General features: G+C 40.4%; 1 protein-coding gene across 1 annotated transcript; it reads left to right on the top strand.

Annotated features, from left to right (window-relative positions):
• The first annotated feature begins 859 nt into the window (after nucleotides 1–859).
• kcnk2b (potassium channel, subfamily K, member 2b) lies at nucleotides 860–19,942 on the top strand. Its single transcript, XM_028398017.1, has 7 exons — nucleotides 860–1,231; nucleotides 3,125–3,438; nucleotides 7,116–7,233; nucleotides 10,579–10,739; nucleotides 12,152–12,347; nucleotides 14,159–14,301; nucleotides 16,597–19,942. Coding segments are annotated over exons 1-7 (1,290 nt in total). The 5' UTR covers nucleotides 860–1,230; the 3' UTR covers nucleotides 16,954–19,942.
• Nucleotides 19,943–20,872: the final 930 nt, after the last annotated feature.

Below are 20,872 nucleotides of genomic sequence, written 5' to 3'. Positions count from 1 at the left end.
TCAAGATACTTCCAAAAAGAACAATCATTTATTAATAAATTAAAAACACAAAAAAAAACACAAAAAACTCCATTTCTGGCCAAATGGAACATTGGTGATGTATTGACCGGCACCACCTGATCAAACAAAAAAGTCAGTACAAGCAGACGGACTGGGGATGGAATGGGCGAAGCGCTGTGGATTTTAACCCTGGAGTTAAGTTTAATTTTTACATGAATTGCAGTGTGTAGGCTGACATTTCAGGTCATGTAACTATGGTAGCAGACTTCATCATTTAACAAGTGTTGGTGCTGGGTCCGTCACTTTTTGTGGTCCCCTGAATACATCCTGTTGTTGTACACAGGACATGCTACATGTTTTGTGACATGAGCTGTTTGTGTTGTATTTGCAGTGCATGTGTTATGACACTGATTTGCTGGATCTGCACATTTCTATTTAGTTAAGATGAACAACTGATGTTGACTTCATTGAGGATGGAGTTCATGGAACTTTTCACCAGTGTGAAGGGACTCAAAGAAGCTAGTTTATGTGCAGTGAGTCTGCTTTATTTAAATGGTCTTTTTATTGCAATAGCTAAGTTAATTTTTCCAACCCTGCATATGGAACTGATAGGCTGCAGCCAGAGAACACTGAGTGGTGGAGATGTCTGGTTCTTGAGTTCCTACATCTCCACCGAAGGAAGTTTGAAGCCTCCAATTATCTGAGGGATCAGTGCACACTGCTGCAGAGGAGTGCTGAGCAGCAGGCTCTCTCTCTTTGCTCTCTCTCTCTCTCTCTCTTCGCTCTCTCGCTCTCTCTCTCTCTCTCTTTCCCAACAAGAGAGCCAGCAGCCGTCCACAGCAGCGCAGTGGGAGTGCAGCGCAGCGTGCCACACTGATAAAGTGCCTCTTCTGACCCTCATCCAAACCTCTGCGCCCCTTAAAGCACCTGAAGGGGCACCATGTCTGCAAACACCTGGAAGGATTGCACCGTGGCGGTTAGACCGCTGCGCTCCTTTTACGCTCCATCTTAGAGCGTCTTTTGGTGGGAACGCCATGTCCTGGATGTATTTTCTCCGGAGACAGTGAAGCGGAGGGAAGCGCGCAGCTCGCTGCAAAAGAAAAAAAAAAAAAAAACATGCGGAGTGTGGACACCTTTGTGGATGGGAGCACCGGAGGCAAAGTCTAAGAATTATCTGAAGGGAAAAAAGCTCCTTCCATGAGGAAACAAAGAGAGGAGACATGGTAGAGAAGTAAGTGCGCAGACAACAAGTTAAAACGCAACAAATACTCTGTTAAGTTTGCTTTCCAGTGAGTTGAAGAAGGTTACAAGAAAATTAACATAAAACGCTGATACTGTGATGTTTAGTGACACATTTTTTTTCATATTTTAATGATGTGTTAACCAAAGCTTTTATTCTGCTTTTCAATATATGTCTGCCTTTATTCTAGAAAACAATTAATACAACAGAAAAGTGCTCAGCACAGTTATATAATTCTGCTAATAATAATCTTTATGAATGCTTTGTATCTCCATTGGATTATTTCAGTTTTCTGAGGGACTGATCCTGTCCATAAGTTGTTTACTGTTGGAACTGGTTCTACTAGGACCTCTTGGGTTGGTTATGTAATTGTATCTACTGTAGCAAGCTGTTTGGGAAACGGGATTGTGACAAAGAGTGTTTCATTTTTAATGAGTCTCCATTCAGTGGCTTTGTGTGTTTGTGCTGTGGGACCTCCCCCCAAAGCAACGAAAAATCAATACAGATTCAACCCAGTGGGGAGACCACGTTCCACTGTCCATACTTAATGGTTAGGTGTCACATGCTGATATCATTGATGTATTTTCACAGTGAATATTTAAAAAAAAAAAACTAAAAACTTTTATTTTGAAGGAGCTTTAGTTAGCCTCTTTGTTGGATGCAGATCAGCAGCAGATATAAAAACAAACACAGATCAGTGGGAGTGAAGTTCCATTGCTATTCTAGAAGCAAAGTGTGATAAGAAAACTAACTACACACACACACACACACACCATGTACTAATGTAATCTAAACACATGATGGTAAACTTTTGTACTAAAACAACAACCATAAGAAAAAACAGGTTATGTATTCAGTGGCTCCAGAAATCATGTTGTATCAGTCTGATCTTATCCATATGCACCAGAGAAACTTCTACAGACATCCAGTATCACAGTGTCTGAAAAACAACATGTGGCTGCTGGTCGTAAACATAATGACTCCTCCCAGTGTAACCATCTTAAAAAATGACACAAATGAATAATGTCCTGTTTACACACCGCTTCTGTCACCTAGCAACTTGCAGTGGACACTATTTTAAAGTTCACTCTTTACCCATTTGAGTATTGTTTAGTATATAGTGTTCTAGATGTATGTTGAAGGATAAAACTGTTGCATCTGTCACCTATCAGGGGAAAGGAGGATGCCATTGGAAGAAGTCAGTCATTCTAACACAATCAGCCCTTGATTTGAGTCAGAATTCGTCAGCAACACAAGTGTCACCACATCACATTCAACATTAGATCCCTTTCATTGACCTACTGATCTAAAGACCTAGCTCGAGGAAAGGAGAGCAGGATGACTTCATACATCCTGTCTCATGTGATTGCAGACTGTTTCAGGCAGGCCTACCCCCACCGCTCACCCCACCTCAACAGCCACATCAATATGACAAATATGGCTTGTTGTTGACGTCTGTCAATAGGAACCTCTACCTGAGAGGTGCACCAATAACTTGTCCCATCCCTGTCTTCCACAGTGCACTGATTGTTTGTTTGTTGTTTGTTTTGTTTAGGGCTTGCAGTAGCGCCCCCTCCAGCAGAGGGCACCCTATTTGGCAGACTGTTTATTTGTTGTATATATATATATATATATATATATATATATATATGCACAGTTTAGACTTAACACTATTTTTTGTATGATGTTTATATTAAATTTCAAACATTGTGTGCACAAACATGTGAACATTGTGAATTCTGGGTTAAATAGTCATTGTGTATTAAAAACAGTAGATCACAGGGTTGACAGGGTTGCCCGGCACAGGCACTGCCTGTTAGCAAAAAAGCAAAAGTGTCAAAAACCATTTTTGTGTTTTTAACTGATCCACCATCATCCTTTCAGTGGCCGCACCTGACCTTCTTGATCCAAAGTCTGCCGCCCACAACTCCAAGCCTCGCTTGTCCTTCTCAGCCAAACCTGTCGTACTGAACACTCCAGAGGATGAGTGTGACACCCGCACCACTGTCATGAGGTGGAAAACTGTGTCAGCCATCTTCTTCCTGGTGGTGCTGTACCTCATCATAGGGGCGACGGTGTTCAGAGCACTGGAGCAGCCTCATGAGAACTCACAGAAACTGGCCATTCTTGCTGAAAAGCTGGACTTCCTGGCCATGCATGCCTGCGTGAACTCCTCTGAGCTGGAGGATCTGGTCAAGGTAGGAAGCTTTAATGATACATTATTAATTCAGAATGTCTTTTTTTAAATTCTGGTCACACAAAGGTTAGGAAAAAAAACATGATCTGCAGGCAGCATTGTGAATCTGCTCTTATCTAACGCAACAGAGAAAAAATACTAATTTGGATTAAATGGTTTATTCAGTAATTTTTATTGCAAATCTGTGGGTTAAATAAAAATAAATGCAGTATTTATATGTATGTATATATATATATATATATATATATATATATATATATATATATATATATATATATATATATATATATATATCAGTACTGAGTGAGTGGTCGTCTAATAAAAAAACACCTACTGGCTTCATGACACTTCCTTTATGGATTATTTGATCACACCAGAGTTGATGAAAAGTGTTTCCTCTTGGGGAATCTAGCTGGCATATTGCACTTGTTAATGATGATTACTCTTTACTTTAATGTGTCAGAGCTGAAAGGTCTTTAAATCTCTAGAGATAACTGATTTGTTTACCACTTCTAATTTTGGCCCCTAAATACTGCTCCAGAAGTGGAGCCACAAGAAAGGCCTCCACATGTCAGATTGTTACTGAGCTTAATATATATATATATATTTTTAAATTATGAAACAGGACGCACGATTTCTGTGTGTCTTAGATGAAATAATAAGCTGTTTAAGCTGTTGTCGGGTTGGCATTTAAAATAATGAACATGCAGGCTGTGCAAATATTATAAATGACCTATACTAACAGGATTTATTTAGAATAGTCAGTGTCCACACACTCTTTAAATGAGGGTGTTTAAAAAGATGATGGTAACAGATGGTCACCATGTGGCTTTAGGATGCTGAGCTAATGTTTGAAGGGCTGGATGAGGCTTTCTGTCTGTTAGATAATGATCTCATGATTTGTGTTACCCCTGACAATAACACAATTATCCATTTAGAGTCCTCTATGTGACCTGAGACACACGTGTACAGTGTAGATAGATAGATAGATAGATAGATAGATAGATAGATAGATAGATAGATACACAAGATCATTGCATGAAAAGGTACACCAAGCAAAAGGTGGATGTTCTTTCTTTAAATGTCCCTTTAATGTCAATATTCAGCTAATTGAATGTTTTCCTTCAGGAAAATTATGACTTCTTCTGCCACAGATAAAAGGTCAGGGCTCATTACAGTTTGCCAAAAGGGCATCATAATCCTGGAGAACAGACTGTAAAATGGACTAAATGAAATATTGGCTCAAGACGGTGAGTCAAGGAAAACCTTCAGGAGACATTTAAGTCACGTTAATGTTTTCCTTTAATGCTGTAAGGCCTTTTGAGAGGCAGATAAGTGTCAGTGAAATAAGATTCTTGGTTTTTGTGGATTTACTAGACTCTGCCCTTCATCCATCTCAATGAGCTCTGCAGCCTTTCAAGCAACATTTTTCTTCTGATGATTTATTGATACACAGCTTCAATACAGGTGTCCCCCCACTCACTTTTACTTAATTATGTATGCAAACACACACAAACATGCACCTCTGCAGGCTCGCGCTGATCAAAAGCCAGTCAGCAGAGGATTGAGGAGAGGTGCTCTCTCAAAGGGAGTAATTAAAAAAGTGAGTGATGTCAAAAAGCTCCCACAATTCAATCTCTGCTGGCCGTTTGGCTCAGCTCAGTCACAGCCAGCGTGGTCTTCACATTATTCTGCCTTATCTCAGATTAGTTTGCATATAACTAAAGTGCCAATGCAATGAATTAATCAGCTCAGTTGGCTTGGACACAAAGGAGCTGACTGAGCCAGGCCTGAATGATGATGCTGATTTGCTAAATGATGTTTTCAGTGGCACAGTGGATGTTGGGTTTTTATCTTTGAACCCTCTCCTTTGTTTTATTTGGATATTGTTTGAACAAATGGATACACTGAACTATTGATAAACTCGCCTTTTGTGCATTTGTTTCCTTTTTTGGTCTGAATGTGTGTGATCATATCAGCTTTGATATATTATGTAGCCACGAAGAATATTATATTCCTGGGGCTGATCCAGGCACGATCAGTGTCACCCTGATGAATCTAAGGAATAATTGTGTTTGTCTTGTTCATAACGATAATATAACCACTTTGAGGGGTAACTTAAACTTACCAGTGCATGTGTGGACTATGAGGCCTGTAAGTCTAAACCTCTTCTAGCTCTGTTTGGTCTCCATCATCTTGTTTTCTTTAACTGGTCTTAATTTAGTTAGGATTGTTTCCTGTTTGGCGCAGCTTGTTAATCAAACAGGGTTCATTGTAAGCAGACAGAAAATGGCTGTAAAACCAAAACAGAGGCTAAAAGATGCACATTTAAAGTCATTAGATTAAATATGTAGATTCAAACTGTGAAAGGACACATACGGAATAATGTCGTCAACAAAAGAAAGGCTAAACAGAGTATGTTTTATACTTTAAATCCTTCACAGCAGCCATCTTTGGTTTTCCAACTATCCCAGGTTGTTGAACACTTGTTTTGCCTTCAGCCTGCAGTCCAACTCATCCCAGACCGTCTCGCTTGTGTTTAGGTCAGGTGATTGTGGAAGCCAGGTCATCTGACACAGCATTCTGTCACTCCCCTTCTTGATCAAATGGCCCTTCTATAGCCTGCAGGTGTGTTTGGGTCCTTGTCCTGTTGAAAAAGGAGCGATGGTCCCACTAAGCACTAACCTGATGGGATGGCATGTCACTGCAGAATGCTGCTGCTCCTTTCCTGGGTCTGAGAGATTCTAACATCCAAACATTTGACTGGTAGTGTCCATTACACCACTGGCACTGGCACATTGTGAGGAATTATAAATTCACAGTACCAAGAGAAAATAAGCCTTTTTAGTCATTTGAGTGAACAAATCCTTTAATCTGATGCTTAGGGCTGATAGATAAGGAAACACACAGCGTAATCTCCTGTCATACTACAGCAACGTTCGCCGCCATCAGCCCTCCACCTGCTGACCCATCCCGTCATGGCTGTAATGTTACGTTAACGTCTGTTCCCATTAATCATTCATTACAGCTTCCTCACACTCGATCTTTGCCACCTTAACGCAGGTTAATGAAGCTCATCGCATTCACTAATGATGACAAATTGCGACACGCGGCTGATGAAGCTGTGGCCCTCAGCTACACGTGTGTGCATGTGCAGGCTGTTTGTATGAACATCATTATTGTAGTATTAGTGCTTTGGTCCAAAATTTCCAGCTGATACGAGACTTTCCAGTTTTTTTCTATAATTTATTGGCACCAGTTCTGAACCGGAGTCTGTTGCTCCTCTGAGGTCTCAACGTGTTTTCTTTTCATTTGTCTCAGTTATCCTTCTGTTGAGCTCTGAAGACGCCACTTGGGCCAAGAAATCGTTTGTTTTACTGCAATAACTGATGCTGAAAACAGGTTCTAGCATTATTTTTTTATCACACATGACAATGAAGTGTTTTGCTCCTTTGTCCAAGTGTATAATTTATTTTATATCAAACATGCATTTCATGGAAGTGACAGATGTTCATAGTTTGTCCTCACAGCTCTTAATTGGTTCTGCCTGGTACACCTCAGCTATCACCTATTCCCTATGAAAGCTGGTGCTCATAATTTCCTTATGTTTCACAGTCCACACTCCTGCAGTGGGACACGGCAAAATGTGCTTATGTTTTTGTTTGTTTTCCACTCCAGCAAGTGGTCTCGGCAGTCCGAGCAGGTGTGAACCCATCAGGAAATTTCTCCAATCAGACGAGCCTCTGGGACCTCAGCTCTTCTTTTTTCTTTGCTGGGACCGTTATCACCACTATCGGTAAGAACTCCATGCACTATAAATCCACTGTTAAAAATCTGAAACACATGTTTGTACTTTGCAGCACCACAGTTAACAGGACTGCAGACAAACGAAAAAACTGAACATTCAGAACATCTGTAGCCAGATGTGTCAAGCGATCTAATATTATACTTTAAATTCATTGAGTGGGACCAGCTCATTTTGAGAGTTGATTCTGAGCAAAGGGAGCTGCATGAATAATAAATAACAGCATGTTGCTCTTTATCAGAAAACTGTAGCCTGAGCTTTCCTCTTCCATCATCTATTTTACACCATTTGCTCTCTCTGTCACCTCCAGCTGTAAGTACTAATCAGGAACGAGGAATAGTGCCTGCACACACACACACACACACACACACACACACACACACACACACTGACAGCTCATCTGGCTCTTCCAAGTAGACCTTGACAGATCACTGTGTCTGTTTAGAGGGCTGTTGGGCTCCATTTCACATTTTTAGCACCCTGTTGCAGCTTATCCTTTGATTGGGAAATGTAATGCACTACATGCTAATAAGCTAATGTTGCTTTCTGGTTGGAAGTAAGTTTGTTTTGCAGATTATTGGCCATCTTGTGTCAGCAGAGTGGTTCTTTCGGCAAATCTCTTTGCAAGATTATTTGAGGATTTCATGATTTTGGTGCAGGATTTCTACAAATACTGGCAACAGTACACACACACACACAAACACAGTCTTAGCTTGCTTGTCTGCTTGGTGGATGTTTGATGTTTTCAGGTTTAGAGTCAGAAAATGTTGCATTGCAGTTGTACTGCATTGCAAAAAATAGATGTTTTGCTCACTTCAGCTGATGATTGTTTTTCACTCCTGTACTCCAGTGAAACAGAGTTTTGCCTTTCAAATGTTAGATTTACTAAAATTTGAGTGAACAGTAGTTTAACTGCTGATTCAGAGAAATATGAGAGCTGTGTGATTTCAAATCCCACTCCCAGGTGGTATTTTGTATGTTTTATCTTTGATCCCTGTTCTTGTAAACACCACATAATTGCTTTGCTGTCTGTTGGCAATCATCGTAATTCTGCCTGATTGTTACAAAATGTTCTGCAGCCTTCACGCTGCTTTGCAAAGACATTATATTTAAGAGGAGCTATCTCTAAATCTCCATTGTGTCTTTTTGGCAGACTCTTAGGAAAACATGAACAATAGATTCCAGAAAGAGAAGGCTTAAAAAAATAATAATGTGTAGTATTGATTTGTCTGCGAAGAGCTTTAATTGGATGCACATTACTGAAGCAAAGCAAATCCAGCTAATCACTTATATACTATAATCAAGGACATGAAGTGAGAGAACTTTGCAGTTTGTGCTGTCTTCTTCTGTTCCCTCCGGGGAGTTAAAGAAGTGCAGCGATGATCCGGCTTCTTCCCACTGGGACTAGAACTAGAACTGTGTAATGATCAATAAATCACTGTGAAAGAAAGGTTATCATTGTTTCTTACAAGCATTGGTTGTAAAATTGTTTCCACATTTTTTCTTTTTAATTCTTAAATTTAAACGACACATCTGTGCTGTCTGTGAAATGACAACAACAATACATTACATACATGAAACCAAAAATAATTTATTTTGTCTGCCCACCATCAATACATTCCTACACATGATCATCGGATAACCATGCTGTGGGAAAGGTTAATGTGTTATTCATGCAGGCAGTATGGTAGCCAAGTGTGAAACTAGCTTCGATAGTATCTGTGCTGGTGTTTAACCACTGATTTAAATCTTGTAGGAGCACTATGAGCTGAGAATATAAACACACTGTTTAGTCTGAGAGCTGTTGTTTGTTCTGCAGGGTCACCCAGAGCTGTTAAAAACTAAAATCCTGCATCCTGTCTCCCATTTAGACTAATCACCAAACTACTGAGGCAATTTTTCCTCACATTAGGTGTCACCTTACTCCGCTGCGAGGCTAGAAGGTCATTAGAAGGAACCCTGCAGCTCCTATCCTGAGACTGATGAGTGCATTAGTAAAGAGAGGTAGATGTAGTTCATTATGCAGGCACCTTATAAAGCATTAAATAATGAAAGTGACACTGGTTGTTGTTATAGGTGCGCAGATAGGTTAGGCTTGTGTAAGAATAATCTGATTTTCTGGCAGATAAGTTTGAGATAAGGGGATGTGCATGGACATGTATGAGAGTGAGCATGGCTACACAGAGTACAAGACCCATGTGCAGCTAACGCTAGGCTATGTTTTTTTTTTTTTTTACTTTTTCCATTTCTCAGTCCTGTCAGAGCTGATTGAGAGCAGACATTTCTCAAAGCTCTCCAGCACTCAGACTTTATGAAAAACTTTTCTTTTTTTCCAGTTTAGTTTTATGGAGCCCATAATGAAGTGACACTGTTGTTTCCAAAGATTTCTGTGGTACTGTTTTTTGTTCCATCTCAGTGTTTTTGAACCCGCAGTGCCACTATTAGATATGACAGTGGATGTAATAACAGAGCACAGGCGGATTATACTGTAGGCTGAGCTCCCATAACCGTGTCAGTTAAATCCATGAAAATCTACACTCATTATAAAATGATGTCTCACTGCCTGAATCATAAAAACCAAAGTTCATCTTAGGCTGAAGATATACTTGTGTTAAACATATTGCTATGTAATACTAGACCAATACCAATATGTTGGCCCAGAACATATGGCCCAGCCAACATATTGGTCTTGACCACATTTTGATGTATCTTAGCAGGTTTCTATGTAATAGCACTGATATTTGAACAGCTTGTCATTAAATCTCTCTATTGTTTACAGTCTACTGTGCCTCTTCAGCACCCCCTAGAGTACATAGGCATAGTGCATTTTGTATACACAGTTTTTATTCCTCCAAACAAGCACAGGACAGCCGTCATATGCCCCAAGAACTTGTAGCTAAAAGCAAGCACATCTCAACATTTACAGTGACAGCTATGTCAAATCCTACAGTGGCCTGAAGAAAACCACAGGAAATTGCACGCTAATATTATAAATGAAGATGTAAATAAAAGTGACATGCTAGATAAGAAACAGAGGGTTCTCAGGACTGAATAAATCCAGTATGTGCATGTTTAAATCTTAACACAAGCTAAACAGCTGAGCAGCCACAACAAACACCCTAACACATCTATGCACAAATGTAATCAATGGAAAACAAAAATACAAAATTGTACATTATTTAGGCTACTTAAAGTCTTTATCTAGCTAAAACACAGGAATTACAAACATGTCTTTATTTTTCTCTATAAAAAAGTTCCACTCTACAGCTGGGAATGATTCAGACACCTGTTAAAGTATCATCGTAGACCTTTTTTCCTCTCTGTGTCTCCTTTTAGGATTTGGAAACACATCTCCTCACACAGAAGGAGGGCGGATCTTCTGTATAATCTACGCTCTGCTGGGGATTCCCCTGTTTGGATTCTTATTGGCTGGCGTTGGGGACCAGCTGGGGACCATATTTGGAAAGGGCATCGCCAAAGTAGAGAAGATGATTGTGGTGAGCTCCTTTATTTACGCAAGCTTGTTTTTGTCTCTGTGAGTGAAGTGATGGTCGCAAACCAAAACCTCTAAAAAACTCCACTGGCTGGTGTATGCCTGAGAGGACGACAAAAATTAGAAGATAATTCTAAAATCTATGTAAGACGGTTACATCCCTGCATGTGTGTGGATAGTGTAGTTTATTTACCAGTCATCAGAGGCCTGAGCTGATGAAGTCATTACTGGCCCACTCAAAGTAGAAATCCATGATTAGACAAAGCAAATAAATATTATATTGCCTCAGTTCTCATCTGCCCTCTAGTGGAATCCTCCAGTAACACTTGTAGCCTTACCTGCCCAAGATTGGTTACTTAAAAATGTGTATTTGGCTCTTTACCAGATGATGTAAAGTGATCATTTTCTGTACATTACCTCAGAGCTGGGTTTCATTTTTGGCAGTTGTATCTTTAAACGATAATAAAATTCCCCTTCAGTAGAAAGTTTTCTCTATAAAAGGCTCCAGTTTTAGCATAAAAGCACTGGCAGCAGCAATTTTTCAAGATAGCTGGCAGCAACAGGTTAATTATGATTTTGATTCATTGCTGGCTCTGGCTTCCTCTCTGGGGAGGAAGATAAAGGCTGGAAGCTCATTCAGACAATGGAAGTAGATGGGCTGTACCACCTGCTGAAGTCACTGCTGCACCTCAGCATCAACAGTCCCTTTGGAATTCAATCCTGCATGTTTCACCGTGGACCTCTGTTCATTACTGTACTGCACTGCTTTGTGCAGATACAGCACAGACACGGGGATCTGAGGTCCATCTGCTCTTTACGCATCCCCCTTAGAAGCACACTGTGCTTTGGGCTTACATAACTGGAGAGGAAAAGGGCACGATGTGCAGGGAACCAGCTGAAAGCAGTCACCTCGAGTGGAACATACTGTAATGCACTGTAACTGTGATGGGAGAAGGGGACTGCAGGGTTCACATTAAATTGATATCCACACAGTTACAGCTGACAGAACTAGCTGCAGCTATAATGAATCCATCCAGATATCTGTGGTACATCGTCGTTAATGCAGCACGTGCACTGCATGTCAAGGCATGTGCCACCTTGTTGCAGCTTTGGTGGGCGTACCATCTGACAGTGAACGTTTTGTCACATGAACTTGGCAGTGAGACGATGGAGATGTTAGAAAATAAATGTATTCCTAGAAGGAAGTGACTCATCACAGTGAGCAACAAAAAACGGAAAAATAAAAGCCTGTGGAAGAAAAGGCTTCTTGTTAATTGGCAGTTAGTCTAATTGTTAATTTCCTTTGTAGTTGTTGAAGGAAGGGCTGTGGGTTAAAAATCTTAACATGGAAACACTTTGCATGTTAAAGGTTTATTATCTGCATTTCTATTCTTTGTGAACGATTCCCCCCTCTAGAAGTGGAAAGTCAGCCAGACAAAGATCCGTGTCATCTCCACACTGCTCTTCATCCTGTTTGGTTGCCTCATCTTCGTGGCCCTGCCGGTTGTCATCTTCAAGCACATCGAAGGCTGGAGCACACTGGAGTCCATCTACTTTGTTGTCATCACTCTCACCACCATCGGCTTTGGAGACTTTGTCGCTGGAGAAAAAGGTTTTCTTTTGTATTTATAGGCTGTCTGTCATTTTGATGTCATGACACCCAGTTCGGAGTGTGCGTATTTATAGCTGAATAATTCCTCAGTCAGTGCATGATGAGCCTCCCACTGCCCCGCTCTTACACTCTGTGCTGCACCTCATGATTCATGTGCTCTGACAGTCTTCCTTATGCATTTGAATCTCTAACCTCTTTTGCACCGCCATCTGTTAACATAAAATCTAAACTAGATTCTGCACACACAGGGATGGCAGTCTCATAGAATTGGGGTTTCTTGGTTCCCCTCCTTTCACTGACTTTGCAGCAGCCTTAAGGTGACCTCTCACAGTGGGAAAAAAAGCACTTCTGATTTCTTTGAAAGTGTTGGCTTTGGTGTCACACATGTGGCACCACCCATACGTCCAACATGATGAAATGGATGTGAGAAAGTGCCGTAAAAAGCTCCAGATTACTGTGTGGTTATGGGACATTTTGACAAAGCTAAGCTAGCAGGCTGCTGGCAGCGGTTTCATATTAAGATATATGACATGTAACATACTCATAATTCACCTCTTACATTATAAAACCCTCGTCAAAGAGGATGAACAATACTTTAACTGCATGCTATACACCATACATAATACAGTGTGTGTGAGAGAGTAAAAGTAAACCATGCACTGTGTGTGTGTGATTGTCTGCATGTGTTGCAGATCGTATTAGCTTGATTTGACCTGCTTGGCAGATAACAAGGTAGAGGCAGATGGGAAAAATCACAAACACTTAGCTGCAAGATTAAACTTCCCTGAGCAGGCTTAATGATTATAGATTAGATTACACCACCTGTGCCAACCCCCTGGTACTTACAGTAAACTAATCAGCCTGGACTCCTGTTAGTTAAACTGCCACTGTAATGGATGGTTATCTAACTGCACAGTGGCTACACAGCTGGCTGTGCTGCTTCATCCCAGCTGCTGCTTTAAAGTGTCTGCACCTAGACAACAGATCTAATATGTTTTTGGCAGAATCAAGTGTAGACAACTTATTGCCATATAATAAAAACTGTATCTGCTCCTGGGTCACTTGTTGCTAATACTGTTGTGGTGCATCAGATTTATATGTTATCGAATGACATATTGTGTATCTATAATACAAACAAATATTATTTGAAAAAAGAGACTCACAAAATGATCACTTAAAAATGTTTGTTGTGGAGCTGCAGTGGTTTGTGGCCTGAGGTGCTGTGACCTGTAAAAATCTTTTAAAATCCTGTAAAGGTCAGTATTTCTGAGCTTCTACGTTTAAACCTGGTGGTTCAAGTGATGTTTAAGTTCATAAAACTCAGTATGAGAACTGCTCTGGCTAAATGCCAAAGATAGCCTAGCCGTACAGGGGCTATACTTTGATATAGCTGAATTGAGTTGAATTTGTAACACAAGCAGTGCTAACATCAGCTGTAATAATGATATACTTCATAATCAGCCCCCATAGTGAAATATGCACAGTATTTATAATTACAACACCAAGATCACATGAGTAGTCTTACAAAAGAGAGATGACAATCATCTATATGAGACATGGCACAGTTTCCTTTTAGTCTCACTGTCTCTTTTCATATTGTTGTAAGTGGTCTATACTGAGAACTGAGTCTAAAGCCCAGGGGCAATTACAAGCCGTGCTGCAGCAGACCTCGCTGTCTGTAATAGAAATAAGAAGGCTCATTAGAAGAAACCAGGATAAAAGTTAAAGAGTCTTTAGCTCACTGCATCAGGCCTTCATTCATTGACAGAACAGACTTTTATAACCCACATGTTGTGCCTTCTGCTCTGCAGTTGGATCAGAGAGTTCAGAGTACCTGGACTACTACAAGCCTGTGGTGTGGTTCTGGATCCTGGTGGGCTTGGCATACTTTGCGGCCGTGCTCAGCATGATAGGGGACTGGTTCCGGGTCATCTCCAAGAAAACAAAAGAAGAGGTGAGTGGTGGTATGAGTTACCTCTCTCTGATGAAGGAAAACCATCTCCTGCTTGTAGCTTCATGTTCATTGGTGCAAGTTTGTTTGAGTCAAACACACATTTTTAGAAAATATCTGGCAGGAGAATCATTCACCCGGCTGGTACTGTCCAACTGAGGTAGTGCTAAAGATTGACCTTTGGAGAGTCACTGTGTGAACATGTGAAAAGATGTCATGTGTCCATGAATGCTGATGTACTCTTGAAAGTCAAATTGAAGTGGATATCGGCGGGCTTTCTCTCCAGTATGAGAGTTGCGTTAAAGTCAGATATTAAGTATAAAGACTGTTTTTTTTTTTTTTTTTAACAACTTTTGTCAGGGTAGTTTAACTAAGGTATCTTTTGGAGACAGCCTCAAGTGGCCGCTTGAAGAACTGCATTTGCAAAAAAAAAAAAAAAAAAACCCTAGAAAAATGAGCCGTAACCCTTTTTATTTTTACGGAGGTGTGGGTGTGTGGCCTTGGGGCTGTGGGCCTTGTCTTGTCCCTGTCTTCATACCTTAATGTGATAAATCCTACCTGAGGGGTAAAGGTTCCCACTTTCTTACAGTCTGCCTGTGCTCAAATAGAACTGACAGGGAAAGTGACAGTAATTGTCGACCTTTGCGTTCACAGTCCCAATTTTGCACTCCTGGCCCACAGCTACAAGACGTAGACAATCCGGCTCAGAAAGGTGTAAAAATCAAGCTCATTGATGATCACATTTTCATCAACTATATATCTTTAACATCAGCTGTATGAGTAATGTGTTTATCTTTGAAGTCCAGTCTACATGTGTTACTGATGCTTCCTTCATGCTGAGCCCTGCACACCCCTTTACATAGCTGGAGGGATATTTGCAGTTTTTCCACATGTGATCACATGCATCTTCCTTCACAATGATCCCTCGCTGTTTTCCATTTCAGTTGTTAAGTTATGAATCTGAAGTGATACATTTCTGTTCTGGCGTTGCCCTGTGAAGTAACCACCATGGCGTACTGGAGGAGGATATAAATATGGGGCATATGTTTGCAGCAGCTGGAAGAGAGTCAGGTTTATTATTCACATGTAGGGTTATGCATCAAATCTATATGAACACAAAACATTCATTCATTACTCTCTATTCTATATGACTTAGAAAGAAAAACAGCTGTGGGGCTATATGGCTGTCTGCCATGGAGTTCCTTTCACAGGAATAATTAGGAATACAGCTGTGGAGGCTGTGAGCTCTGCAGATTACTAAGAGAGAAGGTTTCTGTGGGAGGTTTGAGGAGAGGAATGGGAGGAGGGAAAGGACATATGAGGAGGCAGAGAAAATGAGAAATTGGAGTAGTGTTTTTGCTCTACCACACACACACACACACACACACACACACACACATACACACACCATAAATTTTAATTCAAGTGCTTTAAAAAAATGCACCTCTAAAGTAATAAATAAAAAAGCAGGGTTCTCTCACTTCTCCCATCACCATCCAAATACCATAAACAAACACTCTCCAATCACATTGAGTCGCATATAGAAAGTCCTTTTATTATTTACTGCATTCAAACCTTCATCTAAAATCACTAATTAAGAAATATTTTACTTCTATTTTCATTAAGTACACCCATTCTGTTGAGTAACATATAACTTTCCAAAACAAGTCTCCATGGCTCCTTAATGATAGATGAAAATGTTCTATGAATAAAACATAAAGGTTATAATATTTCTTTTTCATGTGCGTCACTAATTGTAGCACAGGCAAGTGATGTAAAGGCATTTAAATAGTCCTCTGAGCAGATTAATGGATGTGACATTTACGATCACTACAGTAACTTCTATTCATTGCATAAGGCTGTCAGCAAAATAAAGACACTGCTGTGCAAATCATGCCCTGAATCCCTGCGAATGCCTCTTCAGGTCCCATGGCTTCAAATGTATCCAGATTTAAAAGGCTTTTTCTATCATTTACATAACGATGGACTTTGTTGGCCTCTTTTTTTTTGCTTTCTCACTAATTATGACCCAGTTGAGAGGAATTTTGTACCATGTAAAAATTCAGCTGGCCGGTCTGCTCTCTTTGCCGTCTCAACAGACCCAGTAGGTGTGTCAGAGCCTCTGGCACCCATGAGACTGGTGTGATTCCTATGTACACATACTAAAACAACACAAATAGTCAAAATTACTGCAGGCATACACCTCAGCTGCAAGCGTAACTGTAGCAACAAGCAGACAGGGATTCACCGCTTGTGTCTGATCTCCTGCTGACATCCATCTTCATTTTGTTCCTGCAGGTTGGGGAGTTTCGTGCACATGCGGCTGAGTGGACAGCAAACGTGTCGGCGGAGTTCAAAGAAACCCGCAGGCGACTCAGCGTCGACATCTATGACAAGTTCCAGCGTGCTGCATCCATTAAGCGCAAGCTGTCATCTGAGCTCGGTATTAACACGTCCATCAACCAGGAAATGACCCCTGGCAAGAGGACGCTGTCAGTTAACCTGTGTGAGGACAGAGAGGCTTACCCCAACTTGTCTCTCTCTCTGAGTCCCGTCCCAGGAGCTCTGACCAGGAACGGCAGCCTCTATCTGAACGGCCTCAGCCCGGAATACGCCGACCGGCGAGAGATCGCTGTCATTGAAAACCTCAAATGAGGAGCAGCATGTCAATGAGACTGGAGTGGAAACACATCTGGTCTTGGACAAAGACACATGCTTTTATTGAATGAGCATCACTGATGAGGTACCCATACGCATCCATTAAATAGATCATGATCATTGATTGATAAGCACGACTTAGACACAGATTAACCCTGTGGGTGTGACCTTCTTCGGTGTGTTAGACATTCACAAATATAAAGTCACACTCGTTCTTTAGAAGGAGTCGGACTTCCCGTCATTATATCTCTGCAACGTGATCGTCAGCTGTGCCAGCAACTGAGCTGAGTGGAAAGCAGGCTGGAAGAAATGATTAGCTTCACAGACGTTTCTCATGCGCAGGAAGGAAATGAGGTAGCAACACACTGGACATCCGCTTCTCACACCACCGCTGTAAACACACACAGACATCATCAAACTGAGGAAGCAATAGATGCATCTGAATTTCTAGAGGCCCTGAAATCTGCATCAGATAAAGGAGGATCCTCACAAAACTATCCAGAGTGAACAGCAGCACTCAAACAAAGGAATGTCGCTTTCTTTCTTTTCGTTTACAGTCCGAAGATATCATCGCCCCTCACTAACAAGATGAATGTTGACGTTTTAGTTCACTTCATGACTGACATTCTTTTCATCCTAATGAATAATCCACTTGTGCCTTACTGGAAACCACACCGAACATGTGAGGCTGATGAAAGCCTGCCTTGTTTGTCCACTAATAAGTGTTCTATTCGCAGTAATATTTAGGATTTATTTTTATTTCATTTTAAGAGGAATCTGTAACTGTAAAGACTGGAAATATTGTTAGGAAAATAATCACCACTCAGTCTTTGGAACATTTTAGTATTTATTAAGAATTAACCACACGGTGCCAGGCTTGTTGATCAAACCCTGCTCTCCCCTATATACCAAAGTACCGATTCTGCTTTTTCTGACAGAGGAAAAGGACGGGTGTTGAGGATGATCAAAGGATCCGCAGTCCTTTATGTTATTTCTAAATCCTGTCCTGCAGTTTTTCAGAAATTGTTTTCTGTTTCCACGAGTGGCTTGGTGCATCAACACCATTTTTGTCCTCAGTAAACCCCTGCTGTCATGAATGGTACTGCAGCAGTGAAATCTCTGGAGCTGTGAGGCATATCTCCACCTGAGGAACATTCCCTCAGCTGATAAAGAGGAGGTCCAAACCTGAATGTATACCATCAGAAAACCTTTTATTTATTGTTAGAGGTGCACATACATGCTTTACAGTTTTCTTCATTATACATGCTATAAATTTCCTCTTTTTAGGTGAGACCATTTTTATTTATGGAACTTCTGGATTACATTCGAGGCCATTATGAAGTGATATATTAGGTTTTAACACTCCCCGTTTGGACTGTTCTTCTCATAGTTTTTATTTAGTGCATTTATCCACCAAGATATGCTGTAATATTCACAGTATGTTTGATAGTGCCATTTACAGTTTGTAGCATCGCAAAACACATTACAATACCGTACAGTGTGTCTTAGACAGTGTGTCATACGCTAAGCCAAATATCTGTATAATCATTTATGAGTAAGATTTGAGTTGAAATTTAGTTTTTGTGTTTGAGTACTTTTCAGTTGCAGCAGCTTGTATAAACTCTGCTTATAAAAGTTCAGAACATCACAGCAGGCTGTAAACCAGGCTGAATATGTGCACACTGAAACCTGTGAGAATGCGAGAAGCTGCAGCTGTTGGGATTGAAAAGGAGAACACCACCTTACAAGTGTTTAATTATACACTGTCTACACAAAGTGTTCTTTTTTTTACAATGTGCCACAATTCTAGATGTGCTTTATAAGGTTAATTTGCCATATTTAACAGGCTATTGTAAAATGCAGCAGCTAGCATTAGCTCAGAAGAGTAGCCATTGCTGTATTCAATACGCAACTTCCAACATTATAGTACTGTCTGTACACTGTCACTGTGTCGCTCCGCATCTTGCAGCTGTATTTGTTTTGCTAGCAAAGGAAATTTGTACTGTAAGCTGACAGTAGGTCACATGTTTTCTCCCTCTTTTCCTGCACTAAATCTTGTGGTTGTAAGTAAGAGCTGGGACTCGTGCACAGCCCGCCTGTACTGTAAGGTCATGAGCTGTCGTTTGTAATCAAGTCAAAGAGGAGTCACCAAAACATTGTGAACCGAATGAGATAGAAATGAGGATAGAAGCTTTCTAAAAATACCGTCATGTTTGTCATGTGTTTCTGAAAAAGCAATCTACCGCACTAAACACTCACTGTGTGACGTATTGGCTTGCAATACATTAATGCTGAGTTGCCTGTGGAAACCCATCCCAGCCTTAGTGCAGCCCTTCAAGCGAATCCCTCTATAAGTCACCATATTGCTTTTTTCCCAGTGAGCTGTGTGATTGACAGCCTGTCAGCGCAGCAGAAAGTCAAGGAGTGGTGTCAATGAAGTGTTACATAATATGCCAGGAAACGTATGACCACATGCAAAAATAAATCTGCAAGTGTGTACGCACATGAAAAAATGTGCGACTACATGTGAGGAAACTGATTACATTTCCACCCACGCAAGTATTTTCACATGGCGTCCTCTTCTTCTCCCAAGGTGACAGTTTTTAATTAAGTCTGTGGCTCCCAGTTGAAGCATGTTGAATGTATCTACTCATTCATGACAACAGAGATAAGCCTCATTATGAATGTAAGCACATTCATCGTTTAATTTTACAATTAATGTTTGCAAAAGGAGTTCGCATAGAGGCGCATGAGGAACATGCTGTGAAAACAAACAGGCTTTTTGAATCTCTGGTCCTCAGTGAGTCTTTATAAACTGGATGCCATATAACATGATGCTTACCTATTATAATGATAAGGAACAATAACATCTCATCTGTGGCATCCAGATGTTTAGTTTGGATTTGGTTACTTGTGCATGAGAATCTGTATAATATTTTTATATATATATCAAATAATCATGTCTGTTAAAAAACATGCCCACAGAGAGGAGTCACACATCATGCACATTTTTAAAACAACATGAGTGTTGCATGCTACTTTAAATGTTACTTCCAGTGTTTCAAGACCAGATGTTTCTGTTTTGCCAAGCTTTGTTTTGGTGAATAACAGTTAAGCATCACATACGTCTCCAGTATGTTAATATGCTAATGTTGCTATGTTCGTTCACATCATGAGACACTTTTCTGAAAGTTTAGAATAAAACATTTTATATGCAAACAAAAAAAAGGCTCAAGATGACAATGTTTTGTTCAAGTAGTTGATAGAAGTATGTGTGGGGCATAGGGGATAAAGCCCCTTGTGACATCATAAAGGGCTGCAAAACAGAATGGCTGACACACTTTTGATGATCTTTTGTCATAAAAATGTATTTTATGTTACCATGGGTTTAAAAAAATGTAATACTGCATTTTTCAGATACACCTTTAGCCTGATTATAGGCTGATTATGGCCACAAAGCAGGTGCGAGACAACACACCTCAACGCCCACTTAGAAGACAGGAAGCTTACACCATTTCACCACCATTTGGTAAAAACTCAGTGAGCAACTATAGAAATTCATGGGAAGCATCAGCTTCAGAATTTGAAATCAAATAATGGTTTAGTCAAACAGAACTTCTTTTGTCTTTTAAAGAACTAAAATTACAAAAAAGATTGAACACAATACATGAGTATTTCTGTACTTGAATTATCATTTCACCTGATGATGTAAATATTCCTCTTTCTGAGTTCTTTCATAACTGGTTTTTTCATTGTATAGTGTTCATCTCAAACAGGCAACCTGAGGTTCTGTGTGACTTCACAATAAAGGACAGCAGAGTGCTGTAATTGAACATAATGACAGACACTGCCTTATAATAGATTGGACAAACTGATGTGAGTCAGAAGTTACAAAATGCTCTTCATGCCTCACAAG

This window comes from Parambassis ranga, chromosome 24 (genome assembly GCF_900634625.1).
Source record: "Parambassis ranga chromosome 24, fParRan2.1, whole genome shotgun sequence".
Taxonomy (NCBI): Eukaryota; Metazoa; Chordata; class Actinopteri; family Ambassidae; genus Parambassis; species Parambassis ranga.
Note: the sequence above shows the minus strand (reverse complement) of the source record. Positions and strands in the feature narration are given on the sequence as shown.